The sequence below is a fragment of the Trichechus manatus genome, unplaced genomic scaffold (assembly GCF_000243295.1).
Source record: "Trichechus manatus latirostris isolate Lorelei unplaced genomic scaffold, TriManLat1.0 scaffold00035, whole genome shotgun sequence".
In the NCBI taxonomy this organism is placed as follows: domain Eukaryota; kingdom Metazoa; phylum Chordata; class Mammalia; order Sirenia; family Trichechidae; genus Trichechus; species Trichechus manatus.
This window is the reverse complement of record NW_004443971.1, coordinates 2,275,154-2,299,250: the sequence shown is the minus strand read 5'-3', so window position 1 is coordinate 2,299,250 and position 24,097 is coordinate 2,275,154. Positions and strand designations below refer to the sequence as shown.

General features: G+C 41.5%; 1 protein-coding gene across 2 annotated transcripts in view; it reads right to left on the bottom strand.

Annotated features, from left to right (window-relative positions):
- The window catches only part of KCNH1 (potassium voltage-gated channel subfamily H member 1), a 636,098-nt gene extending 612,266 nt beyond the window's left edge, over nt 1–23,832 (bottom strand). Inside the window, exon 1 of one of the 2 annotated variants that reach the window (XM_004375180.2) lies at nt 23,577–23,832. In XM_004375180.2, the coding sequence (XP_004375237.1) occupies nt 23,577–23,655 (79 nt within the window). In that variant the 5' untranslated portion in view covers nt 23,656–23,832. The remainder of the gene's footprint in view (nt 1–23,576) is intronic. The other variant, XM_004375179.2, reaches the window with a different exon arrangement.
- Nucleotides 23,833–24,097: the final 265 nt, after the last annotated feature.

The window sequence follows — 24,097 nt, the reverse complement described above, 5'->3', positions numbered from 1 at the left end:
ATTGGCGGATAAAGGGCACATTCTGGATTCTCTTCTAAGTTACAAATAATTGACTTGAAAATTACCTTCCAGAATACACCCTGTTTACAAGTTAAGGGCTACACACACAAACACCTTTATTGTTGTTGTTAGTTGTCCCCAAGTCAACTCCGACTCATGGTGACCTTGTGCACAACAGAACAAAACGTTGCCTGCTTCTGCATCATCCTTACAATTACCAGCATGTTAGAGTCCATTATTGTGTCTACTGTGCCAATCCATCTCACTGAGAGTCTCCCATGACCACATTGGCCTTCTACTTCCCCAAATACCATTTCCTCTTCTACTAATTGATCCCTCCTGATGACATGTCCAAAGTAAGCGAGTTAGACAATGTTCTGTGGTAATCTATAGGGTTTTCATTGGCTAATTTTCAGAAGTAGATCATCAGGCCTTTCTTCCTAGTCTGTCTTAGTCTGGAAGCTCTGTCTGTCCACTATGGGTGATCCTCTTGGTATTTGAGATATTGGTGGCATAGCTTCCAGCATCGTAGCAACACACAAGCCACCACAATACGACAAACCGACAGACAGGTGGTGGACAAATACCGTAATACCACATGTATCATCAGGGACTAAGAGATTCCACGTAAGTGATATTCCAGGTATTAATGAGAATGGGTACTATTCATTGACATTTACTCTGTGCTAGGTGTTATACTGAGTACTTTATCATATATTAATTTTTTTGAATCTTTAAACAATCTTTGTGAGGTGGTGTTACTTTACTATCAGGCATTTCATCGCTGTACTCATGAGGAAACTTATGTCTCTGAAGACACACAACCAATGATACCAGGGTAGAGCTGGGATTTGACCATGGGTCTAACTTCAAAATCCATGCTTTTAAGCATTATATTACATAGCTTCCTCCTTATTCCATTAAGTACTAAAATTGGACTATTTCTATGAAAATCTTTGTAACACGTTAGATGCCTTCTAATAAAAAAAAAAAAAACTAAGTATAATGGGACCTTTAGTTAATCAGTCAACATTACCATTCTGGTGATCAGATATCATTATTCTACCTTGTAATACACAATGATACCCTCAGGGAATATTGACATGTGTAGAAATAATTGCTCCTCTTCTAAATGCCTGTGTTCTCCTGTCTTTAAATGTTTTGTGTCTTCTCTCACTTGCAAACTACCGACTCTTACTTCTCGAAGCTTAGTGTGCTGACCAGTTTCTCTTAACAGTTGTACTTCCACACAAACCCAGCTAACCCAGCCCGACTTGCCATTGTGTGGAAGAGGAGGAGGATAAGGTAGGGCAGGGGGATTTAGTGCCTGGCTCCCCATTTGAAACTCAGTGGCCCTAAGTTGCTGTAGAGCAAACCTGGCCATGTTAGCACCATGAGCCTCCCCAGCTCCCATGGAGTCTGGACAGAATCCAGAAGTTCCCACTGCTCCTTGGTTGCTGAGTTGCATGAGGGGATAGTTATCACAGTGGATGAAGTGACCGTTTCAATGGTTGCATGCCAAACTGTTCGATCCTAAAATCAACTAGGGGGTTCAGGCAAATGTCAGAAGTGAGCTGCAGGACCTAAAAGAGCCTGGATTAGATCATCTCACACAAGCTGATACACATACACACAGAACAAGAGAGTATGTGTTGGGAGAAGGGGCACCAAGTTCTGGTTCATCTAAGAGAACTGAATATAAATCCACTAGCTGCAGATTTCATCCACACAGATCAGCTGGGCACCCAGTGACTAGCAGACAAGGGGCCATTGCCAGAGACCCAAGGAACTAGAGGGGGACGATAAGGGCCTGTATTTGGAGATCTGAGGCCCCAGAGGTCATGCAAGTGCTACTTACCTTCTGTAACATAATATTTCATAAGTGTTGTCTTGGTCCACTTTTAAGGTCCTGGCTAAAATAACACCCAGTTCCCCTTTGCCGGCAGTTTTTCTAAGCCTACATGTTAACTACTTACCTTATCAGACTCTAATGCTCCTGGGTCACATCACACATACCTAACTGCCAGAGGCCCCCCAGATACCTAACATCCCTTCTTCCTTGGGCCTGTGTAATTTTTCCAGGAAGCCCGAGAAAACTAGCTATTTCAACCCCACTTACATAAGCCATCTTACAGTTCTGGCTTGCTGTTACCTTGTCCCCAGGCGGGAGCTCCTGTGTGACCTTGCATGTCAGCCTTCTCTCATTTTGAGCTATAAGTAACAAAAAGGTCTGCCTTTCATCTATCTGAGTATCTTTGTATTGTATTCTACCATCTAAAGAACCTGTAATCTTACCTAATAATCTTATAATTATAAAATACCTTCACTTGAGATACCATCGTGGAAAGAAGAAATGGATTGGGTGGAATTGGTATCTGAGCCTAAGAAAGATCAAGTTATCCAAAAAGACTACTTAAACTGGAAAAGCTTGAAAGACTGGGAAGTTTAGAGGTCCTGCTAACCACTCTCCCCTTGCTGTTCAGTGGGGTGGGAGTCTGTGACGCAGATTAGATCTGTTCAATAAAATAAAGAAGTGAACCTAGGTAGGTTTGAGTAAGTTCACCACCAAACCTCCAGAAGTTTATCTTCCAACAGGATAGACAGGCTCAGAAAATGGGAATCTCCTGAAAAAGTGCATAAATTCTAGTGCAAGGACTCCATGACACCAACTTTGCTTAGCCATGACTTCTTAATTCCTCCAAGTGGTTGATTTTATTCCCAATGGTTGGGAATTCCAAATAAGAGAGCATTAGTGAAGCAACACAGACTTTCTAGCACAGATGTGTATTCCACACTCAAGCATAAATGACTCTGGGATTATTTACCATTTTCCAAACTCAGTAACCAGAAATTTATTTTATTTTATTTATTTTTTCTTTATTTATTGTTTCTCTTTGAAATGTTTCTTTTTTTTAATTGTTGTGCTTTAAGTGAAAGTTTACAATTCAAGTCAGTCTCTCATACAAAAATGTATACATACATTGTTATGTGACCCTGGTTGCTATCCCTATACTGTGACAGCACACTCCTACTTTCCACCTCGGGTTTCCCATGTCCATTCAACCAGCTCCTGACCCCCTCTGCTTTCCCATCTCACCTCTGGACAGGAATTGCCCATTTAGTCTCATGTATCTACTTGAGCTAAGAAGCACACTCTTCACAAGTATCATTTTATGTCCAATAGTCCAGTCTAATCTTTGTCTGAAGAGTTGGCCTCTGGTATGGTTTCAGTTCTGGGCTAATAGAGAGTCTGAGGGCCATGTCTTCCGAGGTCCCTTGGTCTCAAACAAACCACCAAGTCTGGTCTTTTTACTAGAATTTGAGTTCTGCACCCCACTTTTCTTCTGCTCTGTCACAGACTCCCTGTTGTATTCCCTGTCAGGGCGGTCACTGGTGGTAGCCGGGCACCATATAGTTCTTCTGGTCTCAAGTTGATGAAGTTTCTGGTTTATGTAGCCCTTTCTGTCTCTTGGGCTAATACCTTCCTTGTGTCCATGGTGCTCTTCATTCTCCTTTACTCCAGGTGGGTTGGGACCAGCTGATGCATCTTAGATGGCCGCTCGCTAGCTTTTAAGACCACAGACGCCACTCACCAAAGTGGGATGCAGAACATTTAGAAACTTATTTTAAACCCAAGCAAAATTTAAGTAGGAAATTAATCCATTGCCTGGACAAAACATCAAAAAAACATAATCACCCAATTCCTCATCAGAATTGACCTGATCTGGATATAAGAGGTTTGGAGAGTTTAAAAAATGTTAGGATACCTGCCATTCCTTCTCTATGAAGAAGGCATCATTGTCATCATCAAGACCAGGTTTGTTAATAGTCACTGGATTATTGCCCCATGAGATAGGTGCTAATATTAACCCATTTTTATAGATATCATAACAAACCCATTACCCATTGCCGTCGAGTCAATTCCGACGCATAGCGACCCTATGGGACTGAGTAGAACTGCCCCATAGGGTTCCAAAGGAGAGCCTGGTGGATTCGAACTGCTGACCTTTTGCTTAGCAGCTTAACTCTTAACTACTATGCCACCAAGGTTTCCAGATATCATAACAAGAAAACTGAAGGAAATTTTCCCAGGTTACACATCTAGTAGACTGGGACTTCTAACACCAAAGCCAGATTCTTAACTGTATAACATTCTGCAATATTCTTTAACTGAATCAGCAGAATCATAGCTCACAAATTCTGCAACTCTCTCAAAGTTCCTGGAGGAATCCTCCAGGATTCCTCATTTGGCAGTGTAGAGTACCTCTATAAGACTCTGGAAGAAAGGCCTGGCAATCTACTTCTGAAATTCAACAAATTAGAACGCTGTAGATCACAACGTAACATTGTCCAATCCGCAACCAATCATGAGAATGGCACAAGACCAGGCAACGTTTCTTTCTGTTTGTGCTTGAGGTCACCATGAGTTTGGGCAACTCAATGACAGCTAACAACAGCAACAACAACATAGGACTCTATTCTGACAGAGTTTTTTTGAGGAGAACACTTATCCTTCACACCTAGGATTTCCACTGAGAGGAAGGGGTGTCCCCCTACCCCTAGAAGGAGTCAATAGTCAAGTGAATACTTTCAACTCCTCTCTTCACCCTCCTCACTTATATTTCCCTAATCAGATTGACCCAAGCTCTCAGGAGGTGTCTCCAAATCAAGAGGAACCCACTCCGTGTGTCTTGCCTGTCTCCAGTACAGTAGGAAAAGAGAGGGCTTGAGCTTCTTGTCTCCTTGTCTCAGAGCCTGCTTCCAACAGACCCAGCCAGACCTCTGCTCTTTCAGTTTCAGCTTTGTGGCCTAGAGAAGGTGGGTAAGTCACAGTCTAGAACCCAAGGTCTAGCGTTGAGGAGGGAAACAGATGGTATTGCCCTGTTCTCCAACACAATCTAACAATAATAAAGCTGATATCGTATTATGAACCTTATTTGGCTTCTCCAGACCATTTTTAATTGAGTAAAAATCTGGAGGGAATGATGGTAAAATAGGCTCCAATACATTAACAAGGATCCAAGCTCTAAGACCTAGAGGATATTAAGACATCAATCCAATTTCCTGCTTCCTGGCATTGCCAAATTACACTGGCGAGAGTCCTCACAAAATATTGAAATGCCTCCTGAGAAAGAGGCAGTCTAATGTGATGTCTTCCAAAACAGGCTTTGTAAGCTTGTTAGTTTCTCTCTTCTTCTTTTAAAAAGTATTTTTAGCAGAGCCCACCCCCTTACATGTCTCAGGTCCTCTACCCTATCATGGCTGGTACAGTCAAAGCATCACTATAAACAGTTGAGGTTACACTGGTGCCCCCCACCCCGAACCCTGCCTCTCTGCATTCATGCTTCTGTATAGTTCTCTCCCCTTGAATCTTGGTCTGTGACTTGCTTCAAACAACTGGCTGTAGGGAGATTGATGTTGTGCCAGATCCAGACTTACACCTTAAGGTCTGGCAGCTTCTGCACTGTCATGTGAGAAGTCCAGCTAAGCTCTGGAGAGAGTACGTAAAAACTCTACAATGCAGATGCCACATGGTGAGAAAGAGGACCTGAGCGTACATGGAGAAGAACCTAGGAACTTCGCCAGCGATGAGAACCAGTGGAACAATGAAGGGTAGAAGACCTATTTAATCCCCCCTTCCCCTTCATAGCAATCCTTGCGTTCTCAGAGCACCATCTGATAGAACTGCAATGGGGAGCCAGTAGTTGGGTCCCAGAGGCAGTGCTGTCCCTAATGAGCTGTGTGGGGAAGCCACTTCCGCTCTGTGTGCCTCAGTGGGGGCTGAACTAGACGATGTCCATACTCTGTCAGCAATAAAACCTGACTCTCAGGTAACTGCATTCTTAACAAAGAACAAATGGTACCTCTGCAACCAGTGAGCCACCCAAACATCACCTCTAAATGCTGGACTCTGTAGAGCCTCGGTCACTAAAAATAGCAGAAACACCTTCTAAACTTAACTTAGTGTGACTAGATACCTACATTCTAGGGAACCACATGGTCCAGATTTTTGCTCAGTAAAATGGTTGGGATTTGGGGACATGACCTGATGTGCAGTATTCATGTAAATATGTACCCTGTTATCAAAGGATTCTATAATAGAAATAAATCACGTATCGGTGGATCCATTTATATATACAGAAAATGCCCAAATGTGTCTTTGGAATCTGTGAAGCCCAGGTAAGACATATGCTCATGCTCTTGACGTCTTAAAAAAATATGTGTGTGTGTATGCATACATGTATATGCATGCACACATAATACGTATAGTGCCTCTGCAGGTAGAACACATAGCTTCCAGTTAGACAGTGGCCCATTCTGAGGTACCAACTCTGTCTCCAAATTCATATTTTCTGAACTGATCAAGCCCCTCTTTCATTGTTCAGTAAAATGTGTAGGTTCCACCTGGCTACCCTTGCCATGATTTATTCATTGGCTCTCATCTGAAACTTCCCCAAGTTTCCAGGTCTTTGATGCAAATTAGCCAGATTCTACTGCCTCCCTGTGATGACTTTTAACCCCTGAGGGTCTGTAGCTGCAAGAGTGCATGCAATTAAATGTAAGGTTTCCTAAATTCAGCCTTCCACAGCCCACACATAGTTTTCCTCTGCTTCACAGAATAAAACAAATATCCTCTAAAAATTAAAAGGCTCTCCTCCCCCCATCATGTAAAGTTTGTTCAGCCAGTGGGGAACAAGCCAAACTATACTACAGTAGTCAGAAATGGCAAAATCATTCCAAGCCTACAATTTGCCCATAAAGCATAACACAGAGATAGTCTAAAAGGAAATTATTGGAAAATTGCTTTTCATCATAATTACCACAAATAACAAGGGAGAAACCTACTAAAGCAATGACTTAGAAAAGTGACTCCGTTTGGGCAATTACACAGATAAAGGCTACACTCAGCAAGCCGTTCACACAAACTTATTGTTCCTTGCCAAAAGTGGTTTTTTAGAAGTCTACAGTAAAAATTTCACAATATATTTCTAATAACTAGAGAAATTCTACTTAGAAGATAACACGTCTTCCTGACACTTTGAAATGTTATAGATTACTAAGGATATCAGTGCTCTTAAAAAAAGCACATTTGAATAAAAATATTTTCCTTTATTTTAGAACAATAAATCACAGAAAGGTAATGATTGAGATAAATGATGAGAAAAACTAGGATGTATATAAGCACTAAACAAAGACCAGGAAACAACAGTTTTGTTTACCAAAACCAAACCCATTGCCATTGAGTCGATTCTGACTCATAGTGACCCCGTAGGACAGAGAAGAACGGCCCCATAGGGTTTTCAAGGAGCAGCTGGTGGATTCAAACTCCTGACCTTTTAACCTCTGTGCCACCAGGACTCCTAAAGTTTTGTTTACCTGAACCTAAATAACACCGAAATTACCTTAAAAAAAAAAGTCACGATTTGATAATATATGAGAGAATGGAGAGGATAGGGTGAGACACAAGAAGCTAAGTTGGTATGATAGACCTAAACAAAACACCTAAAATCCTAATATCAGCAAAAGTCATTTCATGGCTCTATGCGTTTTTCAACAAAAGTTCATGAGAATGACTCTTCTAAATTGTCAAGGGCCCAATCTTTGCACAAAACAAACTGAACTCCCAAGAGATTCAGTAGTTATTTGCTTTATCTCTGATTTTAATAACCTACAGAAATACGTTTTTTACTAAGTCAGTAAATTACAATGGAGAAAGAGATTTCAATTTCAAAAGCAAACTCAAACATTTCATTTGCTGGGTAGTTACCCCTAAGTACATGGTTTCAAAAAGCATAACCTCCCTCTTCATTCAGCATCAGATTAGGGATTTAAAAATAATAAAGGTAGTTGAATCAGTGTCACAAGCAGTATGCAAGAGAATAAGGATATACATGAAAATGTCCTATAAAAAAAGACTTTTTAATACTCAATGATATTTAATAAATAAGAGATCAGTGATACGTTGAATTACTGCTAAGATACATTTGTGTGATTGATTGTTAAAAAGTAGTACAATAAATTAATCAATCAGGTGGTTTTTTAATAGTCATAATCATTTATGAATATCTGTATATATTATAGTTACTTTGAACAAAAAGTCTTAGACAATGATGGAATAAAAAAATATTTATTCCCATAACTCAAAAAAAAAGGTTCAAAGTAATCATTGTAAAAATATTAGATAGTACTAAGAAAAAAAGTATGTTTTTTAGTTAGTTTTACATTTGCCTCCTGTCTTATTGTAAAGCTATCTTGATAAATCGTTCAATAAGAACAGCGTATAGCACTAGGGTGGATGGAAGGAATCTCAGAAGGGCTCAGTTTAATACAATAAATATTTGAGTATCTGCTTTGCCCCAGGCAGGGCAGAGTGCAGGGGACACATTCATCCATTTGAAAGCTATGCCCAACTTCCCTGGCCAGCTTTATCTGCTCTACTCTGCATATCACATAACTTCTTCTCCCATGCTCGCACCCAGTTCCCAGCCATAGCAGATTCGTCCAGGAGTGGACAACTGGCCAAACAACCCATAGTCAGGTCTGGGCAAATTAGATTCTCTCTCTAGAGTAAAAACTAAGACACTAAGGCTGAGACACTTATAGAATTTGAGCAGACATCTTTGCCCATATGCATGCTGGAGAGTAAACGGAGAAAGACAGTGTTGAGAGAGAAATGGGGGGCTCAGAGAGACAAAAAGGGGAGCAGTCATTGAGGCCATGTGAGAAGAGATTTGGACAGATGGTGCAGAGATGGATACATGGAGGCAGAGACTACAGACAGAGATGATGGACGGTGACAGACACAGGCAGAGACGCACAGACAAAAAGGTGGACAGAAATAGAGACAGATGGAGGCAGACAACAATAGGTAGCAGTAGGCAGAGGTAGGCAGAAAGAGAGACACATAGGGAAAGGAGAGGAGGAAGTGAGAGAAGGGAGGGACACGGGGTATGGGGTCAACAGAGGGTGCAAGAGCGTGAGCCTGAGTGGAAGAACGAGCACTCAGGAGCAAGAGATCAAAAGCAAGACCTAGAGAGCGAGAGGGAGTCCCTGGGTGGCACAAATTGTTAAGCGCTCTCCTACAAGCCAAAGGTTGGTGGTTCAAACCCACCCAGAGGCACCTTGGAAGACAGACCTGGTGATCTGCTTCCAAAAGGTCACAGCCTTCAAAATCCTATGGAGAAGTTCTACTCTGCACACTTGGCATCACCATGAGCTGAAACTGATTCAACAGCAACTAACAACAACACAGAGTGACTGAGAGACCAAGGGGGCATGAGACCACGGGAGAGAGTGCATGAGAGACTGAGGAGTGAGACTGAGACCAACAGTGAGAGGACGACACAGAGAAAGAAAAGAAGAAAACCAGAAAATTCAAAGAAAAAGGTGACTAGAGACAAGTGGGAGGTGGGAATCAGGAAGCTGGGAGAGAGGCCATTTTAAAGGAAGAGAATAATGTGAGCAAAGGCACAACAGAGAGAAGTACCACGCTCAAACAGCCAACTTTTTGGTTAGTAGCAGAGGGCTTAACCATTTATGCCACCTAGTTCCTCCCTAGGCAACTAACCCTACCTATATACATGCTATTGACACATTTCCTACTACTCCATTCTTAAATATAAATGGATAAACAAGGATCACCAGACATTTGAGGACAGCCTTGGTGGCACAGTGGCTAAGAGCTTGGCTGCTAACCAAATGATCAGGAAAGAGCCTAAATAAATTAGGAGTTTATCAGAGACATTAGGAGCCAGTTAATACTAGTTATACCATCAATTATATTTTATTGGTTATAATCATCATCTTGGACAAATTAAAGAGCCATTCTCACCTGTGTGCCTGCCATGTGCCAAAGGCACATGGTTATATGTGTTATCTCCGCTAATCTTAACTCTGTTCTGTGAGTACGACCATTATTCTCATTTTACAAGTTCAGAGACTCAGGTTTAAAGAGATTAAGTAAACTCCTTTCGGTTAATTTCTAGTAGTAGAATCCCCCCTTTCAGTACAGTGGTTAAGAACACTGGTTTTGGGAACAGGAAGACCTAAGTCTGAGCATTAGCTCAGCCTCTTAGTGGCTCTGAGATCTTAGGCAAATTAAGTAGCTTGTCTTAATTTGTTTCATACTGGGGGAGCCTTTCTTTCTGCCCCCCTGGTTTGGAACTCCTGTTTGTTTGACTCTATGTGTTCTTCTTTTTGTTTTGCTGAAGTACCTCCTTGTTAATCTGGTTCTTGTTTCTATGTAGGTAACTATTTTCCCGAAAGCTCAGCAATTCAAATCCACCAGCCACTCCTTGGAAATACTATGGGGCAGTTCTACTCTGTCCTGTAGGGTCACTGTGAGTCAGAATTGACTTGACGGCAATGGGTTTGAAAGCGTTTAGATTTATCTCTTTTTCCTTGGTGTTTTGAAATTTCTAACGATGTGCTTAGGTAGGAATCTTTTTTTTTCACTTACAGTGAAAATAGCCCTTTTAGTCTGAAGAATTATGCCTTTCAAGTCTGGGAAATTCTACATATCTTTGATAATTCTTCCTTTCTATTTTGACTTTTTCTGGAATTCCTATTATTCAGATATTGTATAACCTGGATTAATCCCCTTCGTCTCTTTCTTGTCTCTTACATTTCCATTCTTTCTCTGTTTGTTCTCCTTTAAGAGATTTTCTTTAATTCAATTAAAAAATTTTAATTTGGCATTCAAATTTTTATTTTCAAAGCTCATTTTTTCCTCTCCTCTGATTTTTAAATTCCTCTTAAAAATTAGCATCTTGTTCTTATTTTAATGGATGTAAAATGTTTTTTATTTTTGAATCTTACTGAGAACAGATTTTGTTTAATTGTCTTCTGTTTCCTAAATTTGCTCTTTTTTCTTTCTTTCCTCTTGTTAACCTGTTTTGGTCTTTGTCTTTGCTGTTTCGCTGTTTCAAAACTAAACAAAGCAAAAGAAAAAATCCATTGCCTTCAAGTCAACTCCAAAGCGTAGTGACCCTATAGGACAGAGTAGAACTGCCCCACAGGGTTTCCAAAGAGCAGCTAGTGAATTCAAACTGCTGACCTTTTGGTTAGCAGCTGAACTCTTAAGCACTGCACCTCCAGGGCTCCAATAGTTTTGTTTACCTGAACCTAAATAATACCAAAATTACTTTTAAAAAAACAATCACGATGTGATAATATTTGAGAGAATAGAGAGAGAGAATAGGGTGAGAGACAAGAAGCTAAGTTGGTATAATACACCTAAACAAAACATCTAAAATCTTAATACCTGCAAAAGTCATTTTGTGCATCTATTGCATTTTTAAGCCCTCCCAAACCTGCCCTTTAAAGTTGTTACTAACGCTGGGGTATTGCATTATCCTTTGACATTTTCCTCAGTGGCATGCTGGAGAGGGCTAGAGCTGGCGAGCACCGCCTCTTATATTTTACTCGTATTTCTTCCCTACTCTTAGCTCAGGGACTTGACCTTGGTAGCTTGAAATCTGCCATGGTGGGATTATTTACACCACAGAAATTGACAAGTGCCATAAACCAGAGCTCTTCCTTCCCCAGAAACCCAGTTTACCAGCACACTATTGCCTTTTCATGTCTCTGTCAATAGTTCCTTTATTAAACCCAGTTGCCATCAAGTCAGCTCTGACTCACGGCGTCCCCATGTGTGTCAAGAGTAGAATTGTTCTCCATAAGATTTTCAATAGCTGATTTGAAAATCCTATGGAGAACAATTCTACTCTGACACACATGTACGTCCCACCTGAATTTAGAGACCATCTAAAGAATAGATTTGACACATTTAACACTAATGACCGAAGGCCAGATGAGTTGTGAAATGACCTCAAAGACATCATACACAAAGAAAGCAAAAGGTCATTTAAAAAGACAGGAAAGAAAGAAAAGACTAAAATGAATGTCAGAAGATGCTCTGAAAATTGCTCTTGAATGCAGAGTAGTTAAATTGAAAGGAAGAAGTGATGAAGTAAAAGAGCTGAACAGAAGATTTCAAAGGGTGGCTCAAGAAGACAAAGTAAAGTATTACAAAGAAATGTGCAGAGAACTGGAGTTAGAATACCAAAAGTGAAGAACATGCTCAGCATTTCTCAAGCTGAAAGAAGTGAAGAAAAAAGTCAAACCTCGCATTGCAATATTGAGGGATTCTCCGGGGAAAACATTGAATGACGCAGGAAGCAACAAAAGAAGATGAAAGGAATACACAAAGTCACTGTACCAAAAAGAACTGGTTGACATTCAACCATAAAGAACTGACGATACTGAAGGAAGAGGTCCAAGCTGCACTGAAGGCAATGGAGAAAAACAAGGCTCCAGGAATTGATGGAATATCAATTGAGATGTCCCTACAAACAGATGCAGCACTGGGGGTGCTCACACGTCTATGTCAAGAAATTTGGAAGACAGCTTCCTGGCCAACCGACTGGAAAAAGTCCATATTTGTGCCCATTCTAAAGAAAGGTGATTCATCAGAATGAGGGAATTATTTAGCAATAGGATCAATATTACACACAAGTAAAATTTTTCTGAAGATCATTCAAAAGCGGTTGCAGCAGTACATCAACAGGGAACTGCCAGAAGTTCAAGCTGGATTCAGAAGAGGATGTGGAACAAGGAATATCATTGCTGATGTCAGCTGGATCATAGCTGAAAGCAGAGAATACCAGAAGGATGTTTACTTGTGTTTTATTGACTATGCAAAGGCATTTGACTGTGTGGATCATGACAAATTATGGATAACATTGCAAAGAATGGGAATTCCAAAACACGTAATTGTGTTCATGACGCAGTCGTTCAAACAGAACAAGGGGATACTGCATGGTTTAAAGTCAGGAAAGGTATGTGTCATGGTTGAATTCTTTCACCATACTTATTTAATCTGTATTCTTAGCAAATAATCGGAGAAGCTGGACTATGTGAAGAAGAACCTGGCATCAGTATTGGAGGAAGACTCATTAACAACCTTCAATATACAGATGACACAACCTTACTTGTAGAAAGTGAAGAGAACTAGATGCACTTAACGATGAAGATCAAAGACTATAGCCTTCAGTATGGATTACACTTCAACGTGAAGAAAACAAAAATCCTCACAACTGAACAATAAGCAACATCATGATAAACAGAGTAAAGTTTGAAGTTGTCAAGGATTTCATTTTACTTGGGTCCACAATCAACAACCACGGGAGCAGCAGTCAGGAAATCAAACAACGTGTTGCATGGGGCAAATGTGCTGCAAAAGGTCCCTTTGAAGTGTTAAAAACAAAGATCTCACTTTGAGGACTAAGGTGCGCTGGACACAAGCCATGGTGTTTTCAATCGCCTCAGATGCATGCAAAAGTTGGACAATGAAAAAGGAAGGCTGAAGTAGAATTGATGCCTTTGAATTATGGTGTTGGCAAAGAATTTTAAATATACCATTAACTGCCAGAAGAATGAACAATCTGTCTTGGAAGAAGTACAACCAGAATGCTCCTCAGAAGCAAGGATGGCGAACTTAGTCTCATGTACTTTGGACATGTTATCAGGAGGGACCAATCCCTGGAGAAGGACATCATGCTTGGTAAATTAGAGGGTCAACGAAGAAGAGGAAGATCCTCAATGAGATGGGTTGACACAGTGGCTGCAACAATGGGCTCAGGCATAGCAACGATTGTGAGGATGGTGCAGGACCAGGCAGCATTTCATTCTGTTGTACCTAGGGTCGCTATAAAATGGAACTAACTCGACGGCACCTAACAACAACAACAACCCTACCCCAACCCAGAGACAGTGAGCTGGAGCAGTAACATCTGATCAAGGGAAAATAGCTAGACTAAGGGGACCTATAAGGTCACTATGAGTCGGAATCCACTCGATAGCAACAGGTTTGGTTTGGTTTGGTTTTAAGGTGACCTGGCAGGGAAGGATAGGAAGAATAAATACCACAACCTCCCTCTTCTCCCTCCGTCTTCTCTCATTGTGGTACACCCCTGAGGCTGAACCCAGCCAAGAGCCAGAAATCAAGGAAGCCCATTGGCATAATCCGTACAGCCAACCCTGGACCCAGGGGAGGATGGAGAAGGAAAGAGAGAGGCTCTGAGGAGGCAAAACAGAAGACAACCTGTACACTGGCCTTCATAGATGCTCAGATCACAACCTTACAGATAGCAGCATAGAACTATAATCATGTCAGTCCCAATGATGCTGAGAGGAAACAGAAGTAAATAAAATAAAAACTTAAAAGAGCTTTTCATTAGAAATTAATATAGTGTTATCACTCAAATTAATTCCATTTTCTTTGCCATGGTTGTGAAGTTCTAATCTAAAATATCTTTTTCAAATTCACTCTTAATAGAAACAAAAGTTAGGCAGGAAATAAATATTGGTAAAATTTGCCAATATAGTATCAGTTTTCAAATGCTGAGTCTGGCACTCTGAGAATGCCAGTGGAGGATGTCTACACCATTGCTTTAAGGGAAGAAGGAGGTAATGAGAGACCGTGGTGTAACGAGTTACTTAATATGGCCCTTCTAGCCACAGTCTTTGTAAGTCACACACAGTGATTGAGACTAGGCAAATAAGGTATATATATGGAAACTGTGATGGTTGGGATTATGTGGCAACTTGGCTGGGCCATGATTCTCAATATTGTATGGTTTTCCTCAATTTTATGTCTTGTCAATCCTCACCTCTACATATTGATAAAGCAGGATTGGTGTAGGGTGTGTATTGGGTCACAGCTTTGCAGGAGGGCCTGGCTCAAGTCCCACTCTTACTCAAGTTACTCCCTTCCCTGGGGTGTGGCCTGCATGTAAGATATATGTGTGTCCTGGTGGGGCTCTCTCTCTCTGCATCTGGATCCTGTGTCTGGTTCATGATCAACTGACCTCCAGTTCACTGGAGCCAGAGGCCTGCTGTCTGACCTGCTGATTCTGACATTCGCCAGCCTCCACAGCCCCTTGGGCTGGCAGACTACTGTGTGACCTGATTAGCCAGCTTCTGCAGTCTTGTGAGCCAGCAGCCTGTGGGCTGAACTTCAGATTTGGGTTCATCAGCCTGTGCAGCCGTGTGGGTCAAGAGAAGCCTACTCCTTACCCATGAATTTGGGACTTGCCAGCCTCCACAACCTGGTGACCCATTTCCTTTATATGATTCATGAGTTCTGTTACAAACATTACGGCTAATTTAAGGAACCCAAAGACAAGATGGAGAGTACTGAGGGGAGAGGGAGTAGTTGATGTTAGAGATGATGGAGTAGCATGACAGCTTGAAAAAGTTGGACATTTGGGACATCTTTTACCTCCGCCTCAGGCACCAGCTTTGTGTTGATCCTTACAAAAGAAATTATTCTTTTAGAGGCCATTTCTCTTCTTTACAGAAGCACCTGATGTCATCAAAGTACCTTTAAAAAACTATGAGAAATGATGGTTTAGAGGCACTCTTGATTTAATAACTACATTAATAGGATTGACTCAGCTAATCACAGAACAGAAGTTTTAAGCAACATTCGACCAATCAAAAAAGTTACATTTTTAATTTACATAATGAATAATCTTGGTGTGAGTAAGCAAACTGATCATTGGCATAACTACAATATCCAATCAGAAGAGTTCTAAGTCGTTTCATCATTTACAGGAGTTCATGAATGTTTGAGCAGAGACCATGAGCATGAAGGGAGTTGCTGGAGCTGTCCAGACTGAGATCTGTTAAGCAAGACTACACATGCATAGAGAACAGCCAGAGCATCCAACAAATGTCAGCACCCAGGAGATGCTGACAAAACAACAATGGGTGAGAGCAGCCTAAGACAGCATGCCAAAGAGGACAGATGCTGGGAGAGTCCAGAATGAGGTTTCTCTAAGGAAACTACAACCACATCAAAACAAAACACACATTCTGAAATCTGCTCCTTTAAATTGACTTAGGGGATATGATCATCTCACATCCAACCTCACAAAAAAAGAAATAGCTACAAAATCTGAGAATAACTTGATGTGGGGTGTTTAAAAGGGGAAAATATGTGGTAAGTTTTGAGTCAGTATAATATCTCTTAAATCTTTGAAAAGGTTTACAGTGCATGTTGGTCTTCACCATGGATTCCTCAATAAGACAAAACTTCACGAAAGTCTCATTTATTTTGGTATTCCTAGCCTCTAGTACAGTATCAGGCATCCCTGGGTGGCATAAATGGTTAAGTGCTTAGCTATTAACTTAAAGGTTGATAGTTTGAACCCACTCAGAGATGCGTGGAAGAAAGGCCTGGCAATCTACTTCCAAAGGTCACAGCCATTGAAAACCCCATAGAGCAGTTCTACTCTGGAACATATGGGGTCGCCATGAGTCAGAATCGACTTGATAGCACTGGTTTGGTTTAGTACAGTTTCTGGCACATAGTAGGACCACAATATTTATAAAATGGAACCGTAAGTTAGCCTTTGCTTTTTGTTTTAATTTTTCTTTGATTTTGATTCCTCCACTAAACTTGTGCCCTTTCTTCATTCACTTAGTTTTATCTTTTTCGTTGAAACAAACAAATCATTCACTTCCTAGTTCCTTCTCACTTCCAGCTGTATTTCTAGCATAATCTCTGTCACCAGGTTTATTACATCCCAATTTAAGAAAATGTATCTCCTAAAAAAAAAAAAAAAACCACCCTTGCATGTGCCATTTTCATATAATCCTAACTGTGCAAGTCTTTCATGTCATTTACCATCAGGTATGAGGGAGCTCACATGGTAAGCTCCCTTTAAACACACAGTAAGAACTGATGTCTCCCAAAGGACAAAAAACCAAAAAAAAAAAAAAACCGTTGCCTTCTATTCAATTCCAACTCATAGCGACCCTACAAGACAGAGTAGAACTGCCCCATAGGGTTCCCAAGGCAGTAAATCTTTATGGAAGCAGACTGCCGTATCTTTCTCCTGCAGAGCAGCTGGTAGGTTCGAACCATCAACCTTTTGGCTACTGTTTAACTACCGAGCAACCAGGTCTAAAGGACAAGAAGCACGTTTCATTTTCATTTTATTTTGATCATGTGCTCACTACCAATATAACCCTAAATGACCTTGTCTTATTAGTTATTAGATTGTTTGAGCAATGTTACTATTAAAGTAAAAAAGGAGAAAATATCAAATGTTGGCAAGACTGTGGAGTGATAGAAACTTTCCTACACTCCTGGTGGGAATGAAAATTGATAACAAACCTTTTGGAAAACTGTTTGGCAGCATCTACTGCAGCTAAATATATGCAGCCTAGGTATATTTCCACTGTCAGCTTGTCGTACTGTGGTGGCTTGTGTGTTGGTATGATATTGGAAGCTATGCCAACAGTATTGCAAATACCAGCAGGATCACTCATGGTGCACAATTTTCAGCAAAGCTTCCAGACTCAGGCTAGGAAGAAAGACCAGGTGATCTATTTCCAAACATTAGCCAATGAAAACCTTAGGGATCACAACAGAATATTGTTCAACATAGTGCTGGAAGGTAAGCCCCTTAGGTTGGGAGACACTCAAAACACACAGTGGTCGCCACAACAGACTCAAGCATACTGGCGATCGTGAAGATGACACAGGGCTGGGCAACGTTTCGTTCTGTTGTACATGGAGTCACCGTGAGCTGGAGTCAACTCTACAGCAACTAGCAACAACAAAATGTACATACCAAGAGAAATGTGTGCTCACATGCTCCAAGAGACTTATGAAAGAATGCTTGTAGTAACATTGCTAATAGCATAACACTGGAAACAACTCATGTGTCCATCAACAATAGAATGGGCAAAAAAAATGCGTGGTATGGTCTTACCATAAAGTATTATAAAGCAGTGAAAATGAACCAATAGTACATATAACAACATGGATAAATCTCCAAATGACAAAAGAATACATGTGGTATGATCCCATGTATGTAAAGCTCAAAAACAGACAAAATAAACTGCAATATTCAGATATGCAAACCAAGATGGTAAAATTGTGAGGAAAGCAAGAGAGTTATCACCATAAAATCAGGGGATAGCTCCCTTTGGGAGGACAGACAGGGAGTTAGGATCAGGAAAGGTCACAGGAGTACTGGTAAGGTTCTGTTTTTTGACATAGGAGGTGATTGCATGGTACTAGCTTTATAAAAATGTATTCAACTGTACAAAATTGTTCTACATATATTTTGTGGTGTGAAACAGCAAAAATGGTTAAATAAAAACAAGAGAAAAGACTCAGTACAAGATAGCTGCTATCAAATTATTTTTAAAAAATGTTGTCACATGGAAAAAGGAGTGGGCTAGGTCAGTTTTCTTCCACAGGGCAGACCTGGAATGCAGAGTAGCTATGTGGGGACAGATTTTGATGAACCGAAAAAGGAAAAAAAAAAAAAAAAAAGGAGAAAAAGCAAGAGAAGGAAAAGGAGGAAGGGAAGAGGAAAAAGGAAGAGAAAGGAGGGAAAGAAGGAAGGGGAAAGGCAAGGAAAGGAGAGAAAAGAAGAAAATAAAAACTACTTCATGATTATAATTGCTTAAAACAGAACACTCATTGTAAAAAAGTGGATGTCTGATCGCTGAAGCTACTCAAGCATGGGCTGAGTAGTCATTGGGGGAGACGTTATGGAGAGGATTCGGACACTGGAGAAGGAGTTGTATGGAATGTCCTTACAGACCTTAAGATTCTGTGCTTCTGCTGCTCTTTCTCACCAACTAAGTGTGGCTACTTAGAGAAACAAACACAAACAATCCATGGCACAAGTGTCCTGAGTGTACAAACGAGAGACTTAGTTTACAAAAATGATTCCTTTAAATAAATAACTAAAGTATATTTTAAGTAAATGTTGGTTTACAGGCCATTAACTAACCAAAGCCAAAGGAGAGCAGAAGAACGGAGGAACATCAATGCACTGCTCAAGGAACCACCTCCAAATGGAGCCCAATCATGAATGAACAGCTGGTGTCACAAAGAATGAAGCCAGGGATTCAATCTACCCACAGTGTTCCTCAAATGCATCTATTCTTTTAAGTTAGATTATTAAAATAGAAGGATTTCATAAAAACCGTGGTGTTGAAAAGCTTTATTGCCTTGTATTAAATCACAAGGCTTCCTCCTCTCATTCTCTCAGCTAATATCAGGCAGTAAATTTAACTTTTTGACACTTTCAGTGAAAGAGAGCTGGGCCTTGGCTGAAGATTATTTTAGAGCATATTACAAGAAAAAACAAACTCTAGTGAACTTGTAATAATCTAGATTATCATCCATTCCCCTTTCACGGCAACAATGAATTTGAACCAGGTTTTTGTTTTATAAATATCACCATGGCTCAACACATCGACAAGGAGACACACCTTTACCTGCAGCTCTCATCCTGTTTGCTAACTAATTATGTCGACAACCTGAACCAACTTAACACTATACAAAACACAGCTGATTTAGCAATCTGTAAATTATACATGTACATTACATGTACATAAATCTGTACCAAAATGTGCTGCATTTCACTCCTGCTAACGTGCATGGATTCTTACTGGCACATACAATTGTTTGATATAGGTTCCTGAACACTAAAACATGTGTTGTTCCTAGAATGGGACCATTTACAGTAATATATATATATATATTTTTTGTAGTTTCCTGGCACCAGTATGTGCCAGTCTTCCTAAAACAGATCTCCTGTTTGTTTCAGTGAGTGTTCTAACCACGAGTGCCTGCAGATTAAGCAACCAACGAAAAAACATTCTGGAACAACTTTCCAACCAGAGGCTTTGCCTATGTAGCAGTTAAGTCAATAGAAGGACATAAGATGATCTGAATGGGCAGTGTCATGTCCATAAGCAAAATCAAATAAAATCTGAGGTATTAATTATCCCTGCTGATTAATTATAGCAATCCAAAAGGAGCAGATAATTACGAATCTCGCCTTCAAATGGTATTCAGAATGTATCAAATAAAGTTAAACTGGGTTTCAGTGACATCAAGATCAGTAAAGACTTTAAAAATGTTTTTCAAATATAACAGACCTAAATAAAAGCTGCAGCCAAGAAACACTGTGAAGTAAGAGCAAGAATCTTGAGCCAAGATTCATTAGGATATACCTATGGGTCACCATGAGTCAGAGTCGACTTGACGGCAACTGGTTTTTTAAGGGCAAGAGGTTTTCTTATTTTCCACTATAGCCCCCAAAATACGAAAACCCAAATCTATTCCCGTCGAGTCGATTCTGAGTCATAGCGACCCTATAGGACAGAGTAGAACTGCCTCATAAGGTTTCCAAGGAGCAGCTGATGGATTTGAACGGCCGACCTTTTCGTTAGCAGCCAAGCTCTTAACCACTGTGCCGCTAGGGCTCCAATATATCCCCAGTGTTCAAAACATATGCTCGAACAATCTCTGCTGAGTGAAGAAACCAATGACAACTGCTGACTTGTCCCTGATCTACCTCTAACTGCCTCTTTCCAACTCTTCCACTTAACTAACTAGGTAAATCATTTAATCTGAGTAGTCTTAGTTTCTTAACCTTTAAAATGGAGACATTGTACCTTCTTTGCTGGTTTAAGAGACCAAAGGTGATACTCTATGAAAAGTAACTCGGTCACTTTATAATGGGCCACACAAATACAAGCGCCCATCATCCTGCCTATGTCTTCAACTAAACCACTGACAAAGTTAAAAACACCTCCCTTCCTTAAAATAGAAACAGCTTCTCCCTTGCCGTGTTAATCTGTTTGGCTATGGGAGCATGGCTGTTAGCCAAAATGGATGTTGTTCTTGTTGTTACAACATTTTATTTAATCTCCACTGGGAAATTATGTTTCTCAAGAGAAAACAATGGTGATACAAGCAAGGTTGTTGCATGGCACTGGAGTCAAGAGGCTTGGGGCCTCATCAGTTCTGCCCTCAGATATCTGGGGAAAGTTACTTTCTTCAATGTCTTTCTAAATACAGTGATGGGGAAGGGTAGGTAGAGGAGATAGTAACGAAGGTCTCCATCATCCTACAGTTCTTTGATATTCCAGACACCAGATAAACAAATCCCTCAAAACAAAGCCTTCTCTATTATCCATTGACATATATTATGGGTAGGTTTTTGTTGTTGTTTAAGGATGATAAAAGTAGTTTCAGGGTCTAAGTCACAAGGCCTGGAGAAACAATGATGCTACAAGGAAGGACTGTGATATACTCTAAAAAACACCTGCCTCCACCACTATCTGCTCTGCCACTTTGAGTAAGTCACTTAATATTCCTAGGACACAGTTTTCAGATCTGTAAAAAAGGAACAATAACACTGCACAGGACCACTGGGAGAAAATAGCTAATAAATGATCATAAAGTATTGCTATTTAAAGGTAAAATGCTATTTAGATACTATAATGTCCAAAAAAGACTGGTGGATTTTAGGAAGAGACAGATTGATACTTTTAAATAGATTTGTTTCTTCACAGTAAAATAAAGTAATGCATTGATATTTCTAAGCATTCACAATTTTTCCATTTGTGTTTGGGAAATATTATGAAAGGGACCACTAGAAATGTAGGGCCCACATTTCAAGATCAGAAACTCTTCTTCTCAAATACGAAATAATTTTAAAAGTTTATCCAACTCTCCCAAGATGTTTTGTTTTTGTTGTTGATGTTTGGTTGGTTGGGTTAAATGAATTCAAGTTATTGGAATTGGTGTTGAAATTAAAATGCCATTGCTAAAAATATTCTTAAATATTCTTAAAGTTCTCCTACAAATCCAAGGAACACTGGGACTGCAACACGTAAAATTCTCTTACTGGTCTCTCCACTCAAAATTTTGTATGCATGTATAATATACATATCTAATGTAAACATGTACTGTAGACATTTGTATAGGGTTTCCCCCTAAATTAAAGGACATTACCTTTTCACCCAAAAATGGAATTGTCATTGAAATTTATGAGAAACTTGATGTCACTGGCAATGGAATACCCAAATTTGCAAGACTGTCTCCATACCCCTAACAGGCCAGTAACAATAGCAATAACACCACAGTAACTCTTAAATAGTGAATTTATTTTAAAATCCATGAACACCTCCAGCTTTTTTATGGCAGATGAATTCACTGTGGCTGTTCATGTAGTAATTACCATCCCTTTGTATCCCCAGTTAATGATTGTGACCTTGCTCTAAGAGCGACCTTACTTGGAGCCAGGAAGACTTTAAAGGGAAAGGTGATCAGAAGCACTCTTCAATCCTCTTATTCTTACTAGGCATGCTATAAAGAAATGGTCATGTCTTTAAAAAGTATTTAAATAATACATAATGATTTGTTACCCCATTTAAGTTTATTATCTTAAGATAAATTTAAATAACTTTTTAATTAAAGAGTATTTATTAGTAGAATATGTCACATTTTTAATGCCCATTCCCCTGGATCCCTAACTAAATCCAAATGGAAGTTCCTTAAGGCTCTGAAATGGTGATGTTTACACACTTTAAAACCCATTTCCTGAGTTAGCTTCTCTTGTCCTTCTGAAAGGAAGAATGTCATCTGTCTCTGGAAGATGAGAGGGTTCAGGAGCCCACAAAGTGCCTCTCTAGGCTTGGGTCTCTTTCATTTCAGCCCTTTGATGAACTGAACGGGTGTGCCTATCCTTTCCAATTGTTGGGGATCCTATTTGCTCTGCAAGTGCTTTGGCCCGAGTCGCTCAGCTGTGGGTCCAAAAGGCGCTTAAAATTGATCCCTTTCCATCCCACCTCCTAGGACTCTGGCCTCCCAGCTCTTAGTGCTGCTGTCCATCTTAATGCCATACGGAACCAGATGAGTGCTGAGTATCGGTTTATGAGGTAATGGATAGATGTATAAGCTTGGTGAGTTTGAGAATCCATAGGTGAGTGAAGACTTAAGAGCGGAATAAAGCACTGTTGTGGATTAAGAAGAGAGGAGATAAGGCAGATTTGAAGCTGTGATCACTTAACCATCTCTGCACCGGTGCCCTCCACTGCCCACGTAAATCCTGGACAACCATCTGCCCTGTGCGCGAGCTTTAACTTAACCTCGAACAGGGTGGGGGATGAACGGGAGGAATCGCAGCCCACAGCACGTCCCCAAGTATCCCCCATGCCTACACCTCGGATTCCTCAGCTGCAGGGACGGAAAGCGGAGGCAGCCGCATCCTCCCGTCCCGAGAGGGCCAGGATCTAGAGCTGCCGTTCTCTACTGCTGGCCCTCGTTGGGGAGAGGCGGCGCCTCGCGGAGCAGCCCGAGAGCCCGAGAGCCTGAGAGCCTTCGCGGAGGGCTGGGCAGTAGCGATGAGGAACGCGCTGCCGCTCCTGGCTCCTGCTGCTTTCAGCTTTCCATCACTTTCTTCCAGTACTTTGCTCATCAGCTGTCCTGTTCTCCAGAAATGAGACTGAGAAGGCGCGAGAAAAGCCCCAAAGAAGAGCTCTCCTCTTGGGATGAGGGCCATCAGACCCCGCCCGCCCTGCCCACCTTTCCCAGCCCAGTGCTCCGGCAGGCAGCCTGGGCGTCCGCGCCTCGGCTCCTTGCAGAGCCCGGGGTTCTGCAGCATCTGCGGGCGCGGAGCGTCCGGAGGCGCCTGCAACAAAGACAAGGATGAAAGCCTGGGTAACCGAAATCCGAATGCACCTCTTACCATTGGACCGCCGGACAATATTCTCCAGAAACGTGTTTTGCGGGGCCACCAGCCCCCTCCTGCCCCCGGCCATGGTCATCCTCCCGGCAGTTTGGGGTCTTGGGGGGGCGTCCCGGCGTAGCTTCTCACCGCAGCAGGAGGCTGCGCGCAGACTCCGCGCGCGATCCCGGCTCGAAGTGCCCCATGCCTCCCGCGGGGATCCGGACGGGCACGAGTGACAGCAGCGGTGGGTCCCTCCGGCAGCCACCCTCTCGCCCTCTTCGTGCCTCCCACCCTGCGGCCCGCCTCGCAGTGCACTCGCACCGGGCTCCGCTCTCTGCAGCCGTCTTGGTGTGGGAGGAGGAAGTCACTTCGCCTTGGCAGGCGGCGCCCCCTACTGGGCGCGTGCCCCCTCGTCGACTGGCGGGAGAAGTTTACCAGGGGGCTCCCGCAGCGTCTGGAAAGCTGCAGGCGCCCGTGGGCTAAGGCTGGGGTGGCAGCGCCATCCTCTGGGCACAGCCGGGAAATGCATCCAGGATGTG